General features: G+C 39.0%; 1 protein-coding gene across 3 annotated transcripts in view; it reads left to right on the top strand.

The window, feature by feature from the left end:
* Nucleotides 1-17,816, top strand: part of slc10a7 (solute carrier family 10 member 7) — a 274,370-nt gene that overhangs the window by 14,838 nt on the left and 241,716 nt on the right. For 2 of the 3 annotated variants that reach the window (XM_043699311.2, XM_087975565.1), the window contains 2 exons: nt 1,934-2,070; nt 8,769-8,844. In XM_043699311.2, coding sequence (XP_043555246.1) covers nt 1,934-2,070; nt 8,769-8,844 — 213 coding nt within the window. The remainder of the gene's footprint in view (nt 1-1,933; nt 2,071-8,768; nt 8,845-17,816) is intronic. The other variant, XM_043699319.2, reaches the window with a different exon arrangement.

Here is a 17,816-nt window from a genome sequence, read left to right on the forward strand (position 1 = left end):
AGCAGGTGGCAGCATCTGTGGAGAGAAATCAGAGTTAACATTTTGGGTCGAGTTGACTGAACTGTTAACTCTGATTTCTCTCCACAGATGCTGCCAGTCCAACTGAGTTTTTCCAGCTACTTTCACTTTTGTCTCCTGGAACTCCTTCCTTATCTGTGTGCACCCATGTCACAGAGACTTTAGTCAAGAAAATGACTCACCACTACCTTCTGAATGGCTATCAGGAATTAGAAATAAATGTTGCTTTGTCAGTGCCCATAGCCCATGAATAAGGTTTAAGCACTTACTTGAATTTCTGATGTGTAGCTTAAACTGGTCTTCTGAATCAGATGTGAGGATGCGGTCACTACTGAGAAACAAACATACTGTTTGTACGATTATATTTTACTGGACATGAAGTGATTTGTTAAGTTAGATAATGTTGAGAAATTATTTTTTGCCAGTCTGTCATAGTCGAGGATGATTTGCTTCTGGTCTAGGGAAGGTGAGGGGTTGGCGGTGTGATTCTGCAGTGGCAGAATAGTTCAACCCTAAGCGGCAGAATCTGCCACAAGTGGGGCTGGTGATGTTTGATGAGGCAGGTGAGAGGGACACTCGGGATTCTGTTTGTTGTTTCTGCTACTTGCACTTGGCCTCCACATGTTCCACGTGGTGATGCTTGAAATGGTTGGTGCCTTTGTAGATGCTTCTTCCTCAGTTTGTGTGTTTGAGTACAAGCCATATCTAGATATCAATGAGGAAGATGTATTCATTTAGAAAGGCATTTCCTTTGTCTGCCCAGCGATTGCTCACCATTCCAGAACTTGAAGTAGAGCACTTGTTTAGGGAGTCTTATGTTGTGCATGATCAGTGCCTCAATACCAGGAATATTAACCTGGAAGAGTACAGTCACCTATCTTTGCCAGTAGATTTGCAGAGTTTTGCGAAGGGATTTGAGATGTCTGCTGTACATGGTCCATGTTTCTATGCTTCTGATGCATGTAGGAGAGCGGGGACCATAGTTGCTCCATAGACCATGAGCTTGCTGCTGGGCTTAAGGTCTCAGACTTGGAACACTGTGCTCCTTGGGCATCTGAAGGATGCACTAACACTTTGGGTTGATGTTGGATTTCATTGATAAGTTTCATAGCACTGAGATGAGGCCACCAAGATGTGGGAAGTGATCCACATTGTGTAGAGGCACCCCGTGTATTTTATTGGTCGGTTGCAGTGTTGTCTTGACAGGACCAGGCTTTGTTTTATGGTTGTAGGCTTTGTAGAGAACCTTTGTTTTATGGGTGTTTAGTCTGAGATCCATTCTCTCTCAGGTCTTTGTGAATGTGTTGACAGTGGTTTGGAGCTCAGCCTTTGTGTCCATACCCCCAGGTGTCTTCTGTGTGCTGCAGCTTGATAACAGGAGTGAGGTGGTCTTGTTTCTGCCCTGGTTGCTGCTTATCCTGTAGTTTAGCTGTACTCTAGTGAGGAGCTTCATCGTGACTGTGTGGAGTGTTGCAGCCAAGAAAATGGAGAAGAGCATTGGTCTGATGACGCTGCCATGCTTGACCCCAGTTTGCACTCTTCCTGGGTCTGTGGTAGATCTGTTTGTGAGGATCACAATCTGCATAAGTGAAGTAGGTGGAGAATTGTGATGAATTTCTGGGGGGCAGCCAAATTTTATATTCCACAATCCCTAACAATTGACGCAGTTGAAGTTGTGCTCTTAAGCATTTACCAAAGCAATTGTCTTTTTAGTTTTATGATAGAAAAGATTTGAGGAAATCTGTATTCTAGGAAGAACAGATCTAGAAGATAAATTGAAGAGTTTAGTTAGTTTGTTTTTTTATAAAAAGTAGAAACCTTAAATTAAAATGTCTGATTTTAGTTCTATCCCAGCATTTGTGTAAAGTTGTTATTTTAAAGTTTTATATCCACTTTGTTCCTCCTTATATTTCAGGAGCTGGCTAGTGCTTTGATGCATATAAAACTTCATATGTTTGTGCAGATCTTCACACTTGGATTTTTCCCGACTGCTATGTGGTTTATTCTTAAATTATTAGCTCTTACATCTATAAACCCATGGCTTTTAAAAGGGTAAGTTTTTTTTTTCCCTTTCAATTCTGTGTTTAATGCATTTTAGTTTCAAAATTACTTGAAACCTTGACAATTTTTATGTTATTGATGATGTCAGATTTTCAAACCCAAAAATCTTAGAAAATCCAGCCATTGTTGCTTTTAAAAGTTTTAATATGTTACATAGTCTGCAATGAAGATTAATTTGATATTTCATTCACATCTCTGCCCTTTTTTAAGAAAATTAGTTGATTAAACATTAGAAATAGAGATGGAGAGGTAAAACGTTGACAAAAAGAATATTAGTTCTCCTACACACACTTAGCTCCTTGTAATAGAACAGAGTTTAGGCCTAGGGGCTAAGTTCTTACTTATTTGGTTGGAAGTAAATAAAATAAATACAGTATTGAACTTATTTCGCACAAAACTGCTGATTCATGTTGAAATTGTGGAGAAATACAGTTCCATCCTTTTGGAACATTGACTTTTGCAGCTAAAACAAGATTTGACATTGTGTATTTATATAGACCTCCAGGGATTAGAGATTTCTGAAGTAACACATTCAGGCTCAGGTTGTGTAAGCAAGTTACTTTCTTTCTGAATATTTTTCTTTAATATTATTTGATTTTAACTTAAACATTTGCTGTTTACTTTAGGAAAGTAAGACTTGCTTCCCGTCTGGAACAGAGCTGCTGATTAAATTAATCAGATGCATAAAAATGATAGGATAATGTGGACAAGTGAACATTGTTCTTGGTTCTTGGAAGGAAAGATGCTAATTGAACAAAATTAGCTGTGCTCTTCTTGACCCAAATTTTTGCTGTGAATGTTCCAAATTATTCATATTTAAACATTCTACCTTGTGGCTTAGCAATTGTATCTGATCTGTATGCCAGTGTGACACAGCCTAGAGAAGCTGCTAGAAGAATTTTGCCCTCAGAAAAGCTCGAGTCCAATTGGTGCCATTTATACTTAAATATTCAATAAAATTTCATTTGCATCCATTAGCAGACCAGGGTTGTCATGCTTCACACTGGAAACAGCAAATCTATTGCTTTTGGCCTCATCATTGATAATGTCCTGCTTCGTGGCAGAGTCCAACATCACAGAGATGTTGTAATTCTTAGAACCTTAAGTTTATGGCTAGAGAATAGTAGCACAATCAAGCCAGTATTATGTGCTTGCACCATGAACATAAAAGTTCTTTTGCAGCAACACCCATTTTTATAAGTTCAGGAGGATGGCACCTCAGGCAGGTTTCACTCTTAATTGAGGTGCTTCTAAGCTCTGATTAGATGTTCAAATATTATTGGCTACCAGCTAGTGGTATCCCAATACAATCATCCCCCTGTTTTTCTGTTGCCTTGATTGATTAAAAAGAAAAGTATTAATTTTGGAAAGTAACCATAAAACCCATAGCACAGAAACAGACCATTCAGCCCATCATATGTATGTCCTCACCTCACTTGCTGCTCAATCATAATCAAAGTATTAAAAATGCAGATGGAATGCACTTTAGAAAAGATATGTTATTTTCAGTACAAGCTTTCACTGGATTCTTTTTATTGTCGTCCTTCTTGTATCATATTAAAGCATCAAATATTAAAATAAATTCAACTTGAGATTTGGAAGAAACATTTGAAAGCTGCCGTTTCTTACTTTGTGATGCAAAGGCAAAAAAGGTTTGTTTTAAATCTGAAGTAAAAACTGAAAATGTTGGTGAGAAAATACAGATGAGAAGGCATCTGTTGATGGAGAAACATCTTTTAATGCTTCAGGTCCATAATTTTTCATCAAACTGGAAAATGTTAAAGATGTAATTGGTTCTAAACAAATGAAAGGGGGGGAGGGTGGAAAAAAGAACAAAACTGAAGATCTGTAATAGGGTGGGAATCAAGAAAGATTAAGTGATGAAACAGTTGCTAGTGCAAGGCAGAAGGAATTCTTAATGGGTTAAGTAAATTAAAGATGTGTCAGGAGGAGGTGTGAATGGTAGAATGATGAACAACTGCCTCCCGAAAGCAAAAATTAAGAGAAAGGTCTGCAAACAAGAAGGAAACAAAATTGTAACAGAAGCTGCAATCTGAAATTGTTGAACTCACTGAAATTGGAAGCCTGTATGGTAATTTATTGATGGGGAAGATGCTCTTCCTTGTGATGATCTTCATTGGAACATTTCAAGAGGCTGATGATAGGGAGATGAGTGCATGAGCAAGATGGGGAAATTAAAATGCCACATAAGGTAGTAGTTTTACTCTTGTTCTTTTCTTTTAGAGTCACAAAATCATACAGCACAGAATTAGACCCCTCAGTCCAACCAGTCCAGGCCGAAAATAATACCAAACCAAACTAGTCCCACCTACCTGCTCTGGCCCGTATCCCTCCAAACCTTTCTTATTCGTGTAATTATCCAAATGTCTTTTAAACATTGCAATTGTACCCGCATCCACCACTTCATCAGTTGTTCATTCCACATTCGAACCACCCTCTGTGTAAAACTGATTTGCCCCACATGTCTTTTTAAAATCTCTCTCAGCTCACCTTAAAATCATGCCCCCATGCTTGAAATTTCCATCCTAGGGAAAAGACAACTACCAATAACTCTATCATGAACTAAACTTCCATAAGATCCCCTTTCAACCACCTATACTCCAGCCTTTCTTTATAACTCAAACCTTCCATACCTGACAACATCCTGATAAATCTCTTCTGAATCCTCTCCAGCTTAATAATATCCTTCCTATTGACCAGAACTGCAGAGAGTATTCCAGAAGAGGCCTCACCAATGTCCTGTACAATCTCAACATGACTTCCCAACTCCTATACTCAAAGGACTGAGCAATGAAGGCAAGCGTGCCACGCCTGTTTATAACCACCATATCTATATGAATCACAAAGTTCGCAAGAGTTATGAACCTGCATCCCAAGGTCCCACTGTTCTACAACCCTACCCAAGGCCTCATCATTAGTTGCATAACGATATGAGGGTGCCGGTGTTGGACTGGGGTAGACAAATTTAAAAGTCACACAACAGGTTATAGTCCAATAGGTTTATTTGGAAGCATTAGCTTTTGGAGCGCTTCATCAGGTAGCTGTGGAGCAGAATCATAAGACACATAATTTAATGCAAAAGATTACAGTGTCATGCAGCTGAAACATTATATTGAACAAACCTAGATTGCTGTTAAGTCATTCATCTTTTAGAATGGGTTGCAGATTTTGATTCATTTATATGTAAGTCCCAGAACTACTTTTAAGTCACATTCTCGAGATACCTTAAGGTGACATCTCAGCTCAGACAATGCATTAAATTTGTGAAGTAGAACCAGTCTGACTCAAGATTGGGATACAGTCAGACTCTAACTTCACACCTTTAACGCATTGTCCGAGCTGAGGTGTCACCATTTTTTATACAAAGCCCTTAAGTTATCTTGATAATGTGACTTAAAAGAAGTTCTGGGATTTGCATATTAATGAGCTGAAGCCTGCAACTCATTCTAAAAGATGAAAGACTTAACAGCAATCAAGGTTTGTTCAATATATTGTTTTCAGTTGCATGACATTGTAATCTTTTGCTATAAGTTCTGTCTTATGATCCTGCTGCACAGCTGTCTGATGAAGGGGCAGCGCTCTGAAAGCTAGTGCTTCCAAATACATTTGTCTGACTATAACCTGATGTTGCGTGATTTTTTAACTTGATTGTATAAGCCCTACATTTGTATTAAAATGCAATACCTCACATTTATCCAGATTGAACTCTATCTGCCATTTTTCAGCCCATTGACCCATCTAATCATTTGTAATCTTAGAAGACCTTCATTTTATACTATGCCACCAATTTTGGTGGTGGCTGTAAACAATTTTGGTGATGTCTGCAAATTTTCTAACCATGCCTTCTATATTATTTTTCCCTGAAGGAACTCTTCATCAGTTTGCCATATACAGTTTCCTCAAGATGTAACTTTTCTTTCTTGGCCCATTACCACTCCATTTGTCCTGCACTACTTGCACTATCATTGAAGTTCCATTTTACCCTTTTGCTACCCACTGCCCTTTCAATTGCTTAAAACTATTACATTTCCATCTTTTCATAGCTGTTACAGTTAAGAGATTTGTAAGATTTAATGTTTGATTCACGGTAAAGTGAAGGTGGTCATATGATCTGCCTGAAGTCTGTTTGACTGAGGTGCCTGTAGAAGATTAAAGGAAGACCCAGGTTGTTTTGATGGAGTAAGCTATAAGGTGTTCTGTTCACTTTGAGACAATGGCCACTGTCTGATTAGACTGTTTGCTGTATTTGGCTGCTCGTCTGAGTCCAAGGAGGATGTTGAAATTTTCATGTTGTAAATGGTTAGGCTCAAGTTTCAAAGTATTTGCATGATGACAGATCTCGAGGGCAGCTAATCTCTTTTTCTACCTGGAATCAAGGCTTGTGTGATTCACGTCACTATGGAAGTGGGTTTTGAGATGTAAGAGTTTCTAAGATATGTATGAAAAGTCTCAGACATGGTTTACCAAAGACTTGGGATCAGACTGCAGCTAGAGGCTGGGCATCTTTGTGGTTCACTGAAGAGAAGCTTGCATTTGGATTGCAAGACCAATTTTATGACTTTAAATGAAGTATTTGCCTGGTTTAAGCTAGAAAAAGGACAGTGTAAAGTGTACTTGGTGAAGTATGTTTTTGGTTGAGCTTAAAAATGACGTTCTATTTGTGATTTCATATCTACGTTGCCTGCAAAGTTGGCGTTTAGTCTTTTATTGCAGTAAAAGTAAATTTCCGTCATGTCATTATTTCAGCTATTAACGGAAGTTCAAATTTCCTTTTTACAAGTTACTGGTCTCTATAGAGATTGTAATGCTTTTCCAATGGAAGGTTAATAACCTTATGGATTCATTCCTGGAAGAAGCACCATTGATACCAGTGTTTTGTGAGGCAAGTGATGGAAAAATATTAGAATGACTAATACAACATTTCAGATTGTATTCCTTGATCTGGCAAAGCCTTCTAACCTGATTACTAGAAAGGAAGTCTGGACATGTGCTGGAATTTGTGCAGTCCCTGAGACCATATGCATGACTATTACATGAGATGTACAAAAAGTGCTACACAAGAGATATCATGAAGAGAGTAATCACAACTGGATACTTATGAGATGCAGATATTGTGATGGATGTGTGGAGTGATTAGAAAGGACCTAAACAGGACATAGTACATCAGGAAGGCCAATGAAGATTGTGCAAGCATTAGAGAAAGTAGCTGAGAAGAAATGGAAATGGTATGGTTGCATGTTGTGGATTGAAAGGGTGCTGAGAGGACTGAGCATGGGGTGGCGCAGGTGGGACTTCCAGGATAAAGAAGTCCAAAGCCGAAGATTAGATGGAAAAATATGGTTGGAAACTTTAACAAAATGTGATTGAAAGAAAAATGTTTCACAGACAGGAGGAGATATAGCAGGGTAATCAACCGTTATTGTGGCAACCTCAGATAAAAAGGGAGGAGCTGAAAGAAGTGGATGATGATGAAAGGTCTTTGTTCTGGAGGGATCATGCTGTTTCTCCCTCCACAGATTAGATTAGATTAGATTAGATTACAGTGTGGAAACAGGCCCTTCAGCCCAACAAGTCCACACCGCCCCGCTGAAGCGCAACCCACCCATACCCCTATATTTACCCATTACCTAACACTACGGGCAATTTAGCATGGCCAATTCACCTGACCTGCACATCTTTGGATTGTGGGAGGAAACCGGAGCACCCGGAGGAAACCCACGCAGACACGGGGAGAATGTGCAAACTCCACACAGTCAGTCGCCTGAGGCGGGAATTGAACCCGGGTCTCAGGCGCTGAGAGGCAGCAGTGCTAACCACTGTGCCACCGTGCCGCCCACTATGCCACCGTGCCGCCCAGATGTCGCCTGACCTGATTTGTTTCCAGCATTTTCTATATTTTTCTCAATTTATGTTTGCTTACGTATTGAAACGTTGTAAAATAAACTCTTACCTGTTACAGAAAGCCGAAGATGCCATTTGCCTTTCTTTCTAATGTCCAGTCAAATATCTATTTCCACTGGAAGCCTCAGATAGCAAAACATTGTGACGAGTGACTTTTGTATATTTATAAGTTAATATTTTGACCTCTGCTCTTGTACAGTTTTTGAAAGAAGTATTTTGTTTACTTTTAGAATGTTTTATGAGCAAACAGTACGTGCATTAAAGTCTGGAGCTATGCAAAGCATAATAATACACTAGCTAGACGTAGAGCGCCATTCACCATATCCTGCTGGCTACCTTGCAGCTAAAGGCTTTTGATATGATTTTAGGATTTGTTTGACATTTCTTTTCTTATGCTGTTCTTCTAAAACTAGTTCAGGGTTCAAATTCAAATTCCATCTCAAAGATTCATCGTTGAATATTCAATAAATATAGTAATACATAATAGATCTGTAATTTGAGGAAGAAGTTTTATTCCATATCACTTTAAAACATTGAGTTGGAATTTGAGGTATAAGGCCCTTACATATCCAAAATACACTCAAATTCTCCGAAGGATATTGCAATTAGATATTTATAGAATTTGTGTAAGTATTGCTGGAGCTTTAAGGAGCCAGGTTGGTATAACTAGCATTATTAGTAAAGCAAAGGTAAATATTTTTCTTGTTGAACACAATCTGGGAGGAAAAAAAAGCGCTGTTCTAAGATTGTTTTGGGTTTTTTTTTAGTTTGCAGACTGTTGGTTGTATGCCTCCTCCGGTATCATCTGCTGTAATCCTAACGAAAGCCGTTGGTGGAAATGAGGTGGGTACGAATTATATTTTGATCATTATATAATATACATCAGACAATAAGGTTATGAAAACTAAATTAGTTTGAATATTTTGTTTCATTTCTGTCTGACATGGAGTGTAATAGAGTTAAGTTTGAATTTGACCTTTGTTTCCACTGTTGCTGGCTGTGCATTCTAATCTCTAGAATTCCCTTCAGCAACCTTTTTGCCTGTCATTTTAATCGATCATCTTAAACATACCTTTTTCACCTTTGTCTTCTATAAGATCTTTCTTTGTAGCTTGCTGTGAAGTATCTGGAGGAGGAGTTTTTAATGTTAAACATGCTGCATAACATGCTACATGTTGAGTCTTTCCTTCCAGATCGTGGATGCTGTGGATTTGGTTGGTCCTTTTTCTGATTAAAATCCAGTTTTGTCACTCCTTAAAAAAATTGCATTGACCCCTCCCCAAGTTATGTTTCTTTCTCGAGCACTCAAACTACATAGGAGTGATAAGTGAATTTATCCATGCCATCCTCAGACTGAGAAAATCTAATCACAAACATGACCAACCAATGCAAACAAGACTTACAATATTAAAATCACACAACACCAGGTTATAGTCCAACGGGTTTAATTGGAAGCACGCTAGCTTTCGGAACGTCGCTCCTTCATCAGATGGTAGTGGAGGGCTCAATCCTTACACACACAATTTATAGCAGAAATTTACAGTGTGATGTAACTGAAATTATACATTGAAAAATTGATTGTCTGTTAAGCCTTACATCTGTTGGAATACCATGATAGTTTCACTTCTTTCATGTGTAAATCACAAAACCTTTTTTTAAAAAGTTGCATTCTCAGGTTAGCTGTTAACAATGGTGATAGCTAGACAGTAAGATGAAGGTGTTAGCCCCCTGTGTTCTCTGTCTATGCCATGATGTTTAGATTGATTCTAATCTTAAAAAGTGAGATAACGGAGTTTTAAATGAATTCATGCAGTTTTTGAGCAAAGTACAACGTAACCCTGCAAGTACAAATTCACCCCACAAAATATATGTGTGCATGTGGGTCTTTGTCTCTCTGTGTGTGTGTGTGTGTGTGTGTGTGTGTGTGTGTGTGTGTGTGTGTGTGTGTGTGTGTGTGTGTGTGTGTGTGTGGTGCAACGGTGGTCACTTGTAATGTGACATGAACCCAAGGTCCCAGTTGAGGCCCTCCGTATGGGTACCAAACTTAGCTATCAGCCTCTGCTCGGGCACTTTTCGCTGCTGCCTGTCCCGAAGTCCGCCTTGGAGGATGGTCACCCGAAGGTCCGAGGTCGAATGTCTCGGACCATCGAAGTGTTCCCCAACTGGGAGGGAACACTCCTGTCTGTTGATTGTTGTGCGGTGCCCATTCATCCGTTGTCGTAGCCTTTGCTCGGTTTCCCCAATGTACCATGCCTTCGGGTACCAACCCTTCAGAAAACGAACAGGAAATGACATCACCACAAACCCCAGGAACCCCATCCAGGAGAAAGATATAAATAGAAAGCAGGAGACAACAGCTTCGCTTCGCTTGGAGATCGCCACTGATGATGTTACCTAGCCAGGTAATGAAATGTCTGGATATCAAACCTACAGCTCAGCGAGCAAACCTACATCCTAAACTTCAACCTGAGCTACAAACCTTCACAAACCTTGCAGAGAGAAACAAAGTTGGGTGTTGCTTACCTACGAGAGGTCCTGTGATATATGGAGTCACACGGAAAAAAGACTGATGGGCTTAGAAAGTAGTTTAGGTTAAAAAGAGACTGAAGTGGTTTAATGTCAATAAGAGCTCCAAAAGTAGAAGATTATGGAAGAGGCATTTCAAAAATCAATTTTAAGTTACATGTGAGCTGTATTAGCGGCTTATTTAGGGCTCTCATGAAGAACCATTAACTGAAGAATCTCGCATTGAGTGAATGCAGACATTTGCTGGAAAGAAACCAAGTGCAGCCATGCCAACTGAAGAAGAAACTTTAAATTCCAAACAGTTTTGACCATTCACTGAGGTTGTAAACAACCTTACAGATTTCCAAGGGTAAAAGGGTTGAATCTTTATTTCTGACATTTGTAGTATGATTTTTAAGAAGTAATGTAAAGTGTATTAATATTTAATTATTTTTCTTAATCTTGTTCTTTTGTTAAAATTACATAGGCAGCTTTTTGTGAAAATATTTAGTGACTGACCACCATGGTAGTCAAATTGGAAAAATAAAGCATACAGTCTATCAAGCCAGGTTTCACTTTGAAATGTGACTTGTCCAGTATGAACATCAGTTGGGATCATAATACCGGATCACCAATAGATGAGTTAGTGGAGTGAGAAAGGAGTCTTGTAAACCAAAACCTAGCCCTCAACAACAAAAAAGTGATTATCAAGCAAATCTCAAGATGGGCTGACAAAACGAGAAAAGTATTTTGTGCCTGGTTACCTCCCAAATCTGTGGCTGTGGTTCTCCAAAGTTCATGTTGGAATCCCTCCAGGTTTCTGCTCTTGCCACTATTTCAAAACAGCGTTTACAAAAGTCTCAAACTCTCTATGACTGTGCCCATGGTACATTATCCGTACTTGTCTTTTTTTGGTTTTCCTGCAACCTGTACCTTATTTGAGCGCACTGTCCTCCAGTTTCTTTTGTTATCCAACTGAATGGAATTGCACTCACTCATTTCCATTGCTTATCTATTCTGTTGCACTCAAAGAACAATCTGCAAGGGTATCTTGTTTTTTGCTATAGCAAAGTTATGTCTGCTCCCCAACGTTTAATCCATTTCTCCCGCCCCGCTCCATTTCTCATTTCTACTGCCCACCTATGGTATCATCCGAAAATACAATGTTACATTCCGCGTGTAGCATGACAGCATCTAAATTTAGATCAGATTCCCGACATTGTGGAAACAGGCCCTTCGGCCCAATAAGTCCACACCAACCCTCCGAATAGTAACCCACCCAGACCCATTTCCCTCTAACTAATACACCTGACACTGTGGGCAATTTACAATGGCCAATTCACCTGACTGGCACATCTTTGGATTGTGGGAGTAAATCGGAGCACCGGAGGAAATCCACACAGACACAGAGAATGTGCAAATGCCACACAAGGCTGGAATTGAACCTGGGTCCCTGGTGCTGTGAGGCAGCAGTGCCAACCACTGAGCCACCGTGCCACCCTTACATCACCAGCATGTCTTTTTGACCTCTGTGGTAACTGTAAATTGTCCGATTGTTTACCTGACATCCAGTACTGGATGAGTATACGTTTCTACAGATTATGTTTTGGAAAGACTAAAACAATTAACTTTTGTCAGTGCTATAAACTTTTTTTTCCCCAAGCTAGCAACTCAACCCTTCCCCTGACAATTGCCTGATGAAGAAAAACCAGGCAATTCACAATTTGTTAAAATCATATTGGAAAATGGAATGAGCTTCCAACCATTTATCTGCTCTGAGATGCCTTTTACCACCTGCATGATATTGCTACACTCTGCCCTTACAAAAGCTTATTTGTTTTTTGAAACCTCTGATTTGTCTTTTATTTTTAGAATTTGACTGTTCTAATGCACTGATAGCTGGCTTTGAAATTTTCTGTCCATAACTTGGTCATTCAAAATTCTGCTGTGTCCTAACAGCAGGTTCTGTACACCAATCTGTCAAAACCCTGGAGCTCTTTCCCTAACAGCATTGTGGCGTGTACCTACACCAAATGGACTGTAATGGTTTAAGAAAGAAGCTTACCACCACCTTCTGAAGGGCAATAGATGCTAGCCTAACCAGTGATGTCTGTATCCCATGACTAACTTAAAAAGAATCCCTCCTGTACTCACTGACTTCTTATCAAACAATGCCTAAATTTCAAAATCCTCCACATGTTTACAAAAGTCTTGTGGACTCTCCTATCCCTATCTCTGTAAACCCTACCCCCATGAGGCCATTGCCATTGTCTGGAAACTGAAAGAGCCATTTAAGTATCGTGGCGAGAAAATCCAGACAAAGGCTTGGAATTCTTCAATAAAATGTTGAGCTAAAAACAATGACTGCAGATGCCGGAAACCAGATTCTGGATTAGTGGTGCTGGAAGAGCACAGCAGTTCAGGCAGCATCCAAGGAGCTTCGAAATCGACGTTTCGGGCAAAAGCCCTTCCGATTCCTGATGAAGGGCTTTTGCCCGTAACATCAATTTCGAAGCTGCTTGGATGCTGCCTGAACTGCTGTGCTCTTCCAGCACCACTAATCCAGAATTCAATAAAATGTTGCCTCCCAAAAGCCTCTGCTCCAAGACATAGATTGGGGCTTTGGTATACTCCCCAGTTGTCTGTATGAGCACAGTTCCAACAGCACTCAAGTTTGACATCATCTAGAAAAAAGCAGCCAACTTCACTGGCACCCCATTCACAGCCTTAAGTATTCACTTTCTCCGTCACTGGCACACAGTGGTGGTATATGCCATTTATGGGATATGCCTCAGAAACTTGTCAAGGTTTGTTTGTCAGAACATTCCAAACCTGCAATTCCAACTGTTTAAAAGAGCAAGGGCAACAGATATATGGAAAACTGCCAGTATAACAGACTTATTCAAAAAGGAGGGAGAGTGAAACAGGATGACTTGCACGATCACCTTTGAGTCCCAGACCACTGCCATGTGGGTTTGCAAGCAGTTCAAAAAGACAGATCATTACAACCTTCGTGAGAGCACTTGGGAATGGACAGTAAGATTGTAAGATGTGGGAGCAGAAGTAGACCATTCACCCCATTGAGTCTGGACAGTCATTCGTCAATGGATTGGTCTGCTAATCTTAACTGCAGTTTTCTGCATTTCCTCCCAGTCTTTGATTCCCTTCCTTATTAAAAATCTGCCAAGCTCACCCTTGAACGTACTTAGTGACCCAGCTGTGATAAGAATTCCACAGATTCACTACCCTCCTTCAGACCTCTGTTTTAAATGGGTGACCCTTTACTCTGAGATTGTCTTCTTGCCCTCGACTTTCCCAGAAGGAGAAACAATCTTTCTGCATTTACCTTGTTCAACTCCGTAAGAATCTGCTAACGTGAGCCCTTTCTGAACCGCCTCCAATACCTTTCCTTAAGTAATGGAACAGAACTGTTCACATTACTCTAGGTTTGATCCAACTAGTGCCTTGAATAGTTTTAGACCTCCTTATTTTTATCATCCTTTAAATGCTTCATTACCTTAGACTGAATGTTGGGCTTTATTTCAATCACCTTTGTTATTTGCTTAACTTGGATGGCAGCTTTTTGTGACCTTTGCACAGTGATTGCCCCTTCATGAAGCCATCTGACTCTGCTTGAGTATGTTATGTATGCAAATGCTTTGGAGTAGCCTGTTAATAATTGATAGATGTTAAGTTAACATCTCCCTCCTTTTTGAAAAACATTGTTACATTGGCAGTTTTCCAACTATTTGAGACTTTTCCAGAACTTAAGCGTTCTTGAACAATTACTACCAGTGCATCCAGTATCTCTGTAGCTACTTCCTTTAAAATCCTATGATGCAATCCGTCCAGGTCAGGGGACTTCTTGGTCTTCTTTATCCCCATTACTTTCCCTAATACATTTTCTCAGTACTATTTATTGTACTTATTTCCTCATTTTTTTCCCAGCACACCTTTCGCCCCTTGATTATTCAGTACTTTTGAATGTTCTTTGCTTTAGTCTTCACAATAGAAAATGCTAGGTATTAAATCAAATCCTCTGCCATTTCCTTGTTCCTCATTATTATTTCCCAACCTTGCTTTCTAACAGACCTATGTTCACTTTGGCCTCTTTGCTCCATTTTATATATTTAAATAAGCTCTTAATATCCTATTTTAATATATTGTTTAGCTCATTGTTTATTTTCTCCCATTTTGGTAGTCTCTTGTTGCTTTTTAAAATTTTTCTAATCATCTGATTTGCCACTAATCTTTACCACTAAATCCAGGTATGACCAGTGATGCTGGCATTCCATGAATTTAATTGTTATGCCTGTGACAGGAATGTGTTAGTAATTAGATTAGATTAGATTCCCTACATTGTGGAAACAGGTCCTTTGGCCCAACCAGTCCACACCGACCCTCCGAAGAGTAATCCCCAGACCCATTTCCCCTCTGACTAATGCACCTAACACTGTGGGCAATTTAGCATGGCCAATTCACCTGACTTGCACATCTTTGGACTGTGGGAGGAAACCAGAGCACCCCAAGGAAACCCACGCAGACACAGGGAGAATGTGCAAACTCCACACAGACAGTTGCCCAAGGCTGGAATTGGACTTAGGACTCTGGTGCTGTAAGGCAGCAGTGCTAACCACTGAGCCACTGTTACTTCTCAACAAGTTGCACCCTTAGTAAAAGTATTTTGATTTACCCGTCAAAATGGCAATTGTATTGCATTTGTACTGCTACAGAATGAATGAAACTTTCACTGGGCTTTTTTGATTAGCTCAAAATAATCAATTTGTTATGGAACAAAATTTGTTCTTTTTTTAAAAAAAGGACAAAATGTAGCTATAATCTGAAATTAGAACTATTTCCCATTCTCATGTCAAAACAGGTGCACTCATGAAAAACAAAATAAGACTCCGATTTTGCAGAAGTGATATTTTAAAAGGGCAAAATAAAAAACATTCTTTATTGGCCAGCATTCTAAAGAGTAAAGGATATAACTTGATGAATTCTTACAGACCACAAGGCCATTTCATGGAGAATTCAAATTGCTGGCTGTGTAGGCCAATTAAGAATCTTCCAATCAAGGCTTTGGTTTATTTGGAAACCAAGCTGTATCCAGATCTTTTGGTGATTGAAGTTCAATTTTCAGGGTTTATAAAGTAATCAATACTGTGGAATCTGTAACAGGATCACAAAGTTTTCAACGAAGAGAGGGAAAGAATTGGAAGTGGCACAGCTCAAATACTTGGGAGGGTTTTTAATTTTTTCTTGTGCACTTAGGATTGTGGAAACAAAAGCCAAGTCCAGAAAGGATTGGTAGGCTCCATCAGCACATGGACTCACATTGTCTCTTCTAATGTTAGTATTTCCAGCAAATAAGGGCAATAAACTCCATCTTTTATCTCCCAAAAGCTTTGCTTAGTTGTTTTTCCAAAGTCATTTCACCTTTTGTAATCAACATGTGGATCACAGACGTTCAACTGTTGTCTTAATTTCCAAGAAACCAAAAGTTCCTTTTAAACCCTTTTTTAAAAAAAAAACCTTTTAATCCAGAAAGTGTGAATAGGTCAATGTCTTCCAGTTCTCCACGTAGTCCATAAATGTAGGCATATTCTCAGCGTAAAAATAATTTACTCTGCTCCCTTTAATTTACCACTAATTCAAGAACCTTCAGCCACCTCAATTCTACATTCTGAAGCTCTTTTCTAAATGCCACAAATGCCACTTTGTTTCTCTGCCAGCCAATATCCAATATTGTATGCATCTGAGACAAAGGGCTTATGCCCTTTTCCTGAAGAAGGGCTTATGCCCGAAACGTCGATTCTCCTGTTCCTTGGATGCTGCCTGACCTGCTGTGCTTTTCCAGCAACATATTTTCAGCTCTGCATCTGAGACAAAACCTATTTGGAAAAAGGCACTGTCCATTGTAAGTTAGCCTGAACTTAATTGGACCACAGGGAATAGTTTAAGTGGCATTGGAGAAGTACATTTTCTAAGTACAGCATATTCAAAAAGTATAGGCCAATAAAACATGACAGTGTTGCCTTGATTGGCTTTCTTGTTAAGAAAATAATATTCCTTCCTTTTGCAGCAGATGTTGCTTCCAAATGTCCCCAAATGTTTTAATGTCTGTTTGTGTAACATGCACTCAGGAATTAAATTCTATCACATTACTCCAGAAAACTATTGCATTTATTGTCATGAGCCTATGCATTACATTAAAATTACTTTGAGGAATACACTTTTATTATGTGCATAGTATAATGTTTTTGATATCAGCATGCACTACTTTCCAATTCTTTAAATATTGCTTAGTGACTTCAACTAACCTGAATTATTATAAATCAATTTCCTTACAAATGATTCTTTGTTTATTTGCAAAGTTTACATTGCAGTCAATAGGTATGTTCTTCTTGATTTGGTAGGCAACACTTTGCTATGGCAACAATTAAGGCTTTTAATTAGCCTTGAATTCTATAGAATGGGATTGTCTACACTGTGTTTAGGGGAATCCCTTTTACTTCATGCGCTCACCCTATATGCTTGACTAAATGAATGTCTCCAGTATATGCTGTAGAGAAAAGAATTATGGCTGATGCTTAAACATTTGATGATTGCAAATCTTTTTACATTAGATAAAGATTAAAAATAAGTATTCCTCACCAATTTGATGATCAACAATTCTGAGAACTTAAGTGCAGTAGCTAGTCATTTCAATCTGCTTGATGCATTCTGATATTTGCCAATAACCAGTACCTGTGCATGCTATTTATCAATAATGGCTAGTTTGATACTTTGTTTTCTCCAGATGTTCGTGAAAATGCACAAATTTAGTTTGACTTTATAATGAGGGGGTAAAAGAAGTTTATTTTATTCAAGTGTATTAATCCCTAAGCGTTTCAATTATGATGTAGTTAATCTGGAAATGCTGGAATTCGGAAACTTGCAAATTATTTGCATAAAAGGATTTTGTACTACGTAGTTGTAACATTTTTATGTTTCAGTGTTCTGTGATCTTTGAGTGAGATTGCCAGTTAATGCCTTATTAGAGGCTGATGCAAACTAAAAGTCAGATTCAGAATGTCCACATCTTTTTTTCTATTGGAGTTCCAGGCAGTGTCTTTCAGAAACACTTTTGGAGACTGAAAGACCATCTGTAGCTTTCAGACATGCATGGTTTCTTAGTACATGCAGGTTTTTATGCAAATTTGTGACATGTTTTAGGAATGTAGACAATATTCTTGAATTCAAAAAACAATAACTGGATTGAATTAAATGTCCCCTAATTTTCTCTTCATAAACAAACAAAGCAGCAA

The sequence above is a fragment of the Chiloscyllium plagiosum genome, unplaced genomic scaffold, assembly GCF_037043375.1.
Source record: "Chiloscyllium plagiosum isolate Xiang-an unplaced genomic scaffold, Cpla_swu_hap1 HiC_scaffold_1, whole genome shotgun sequence".
NCBI lineage: Eukaryota > Metazoa > Chordata > Chondrichthyes > Orectolobiformes > Hemiscylliidae > Chiloscyllium > Chiloscyllium plagiosum.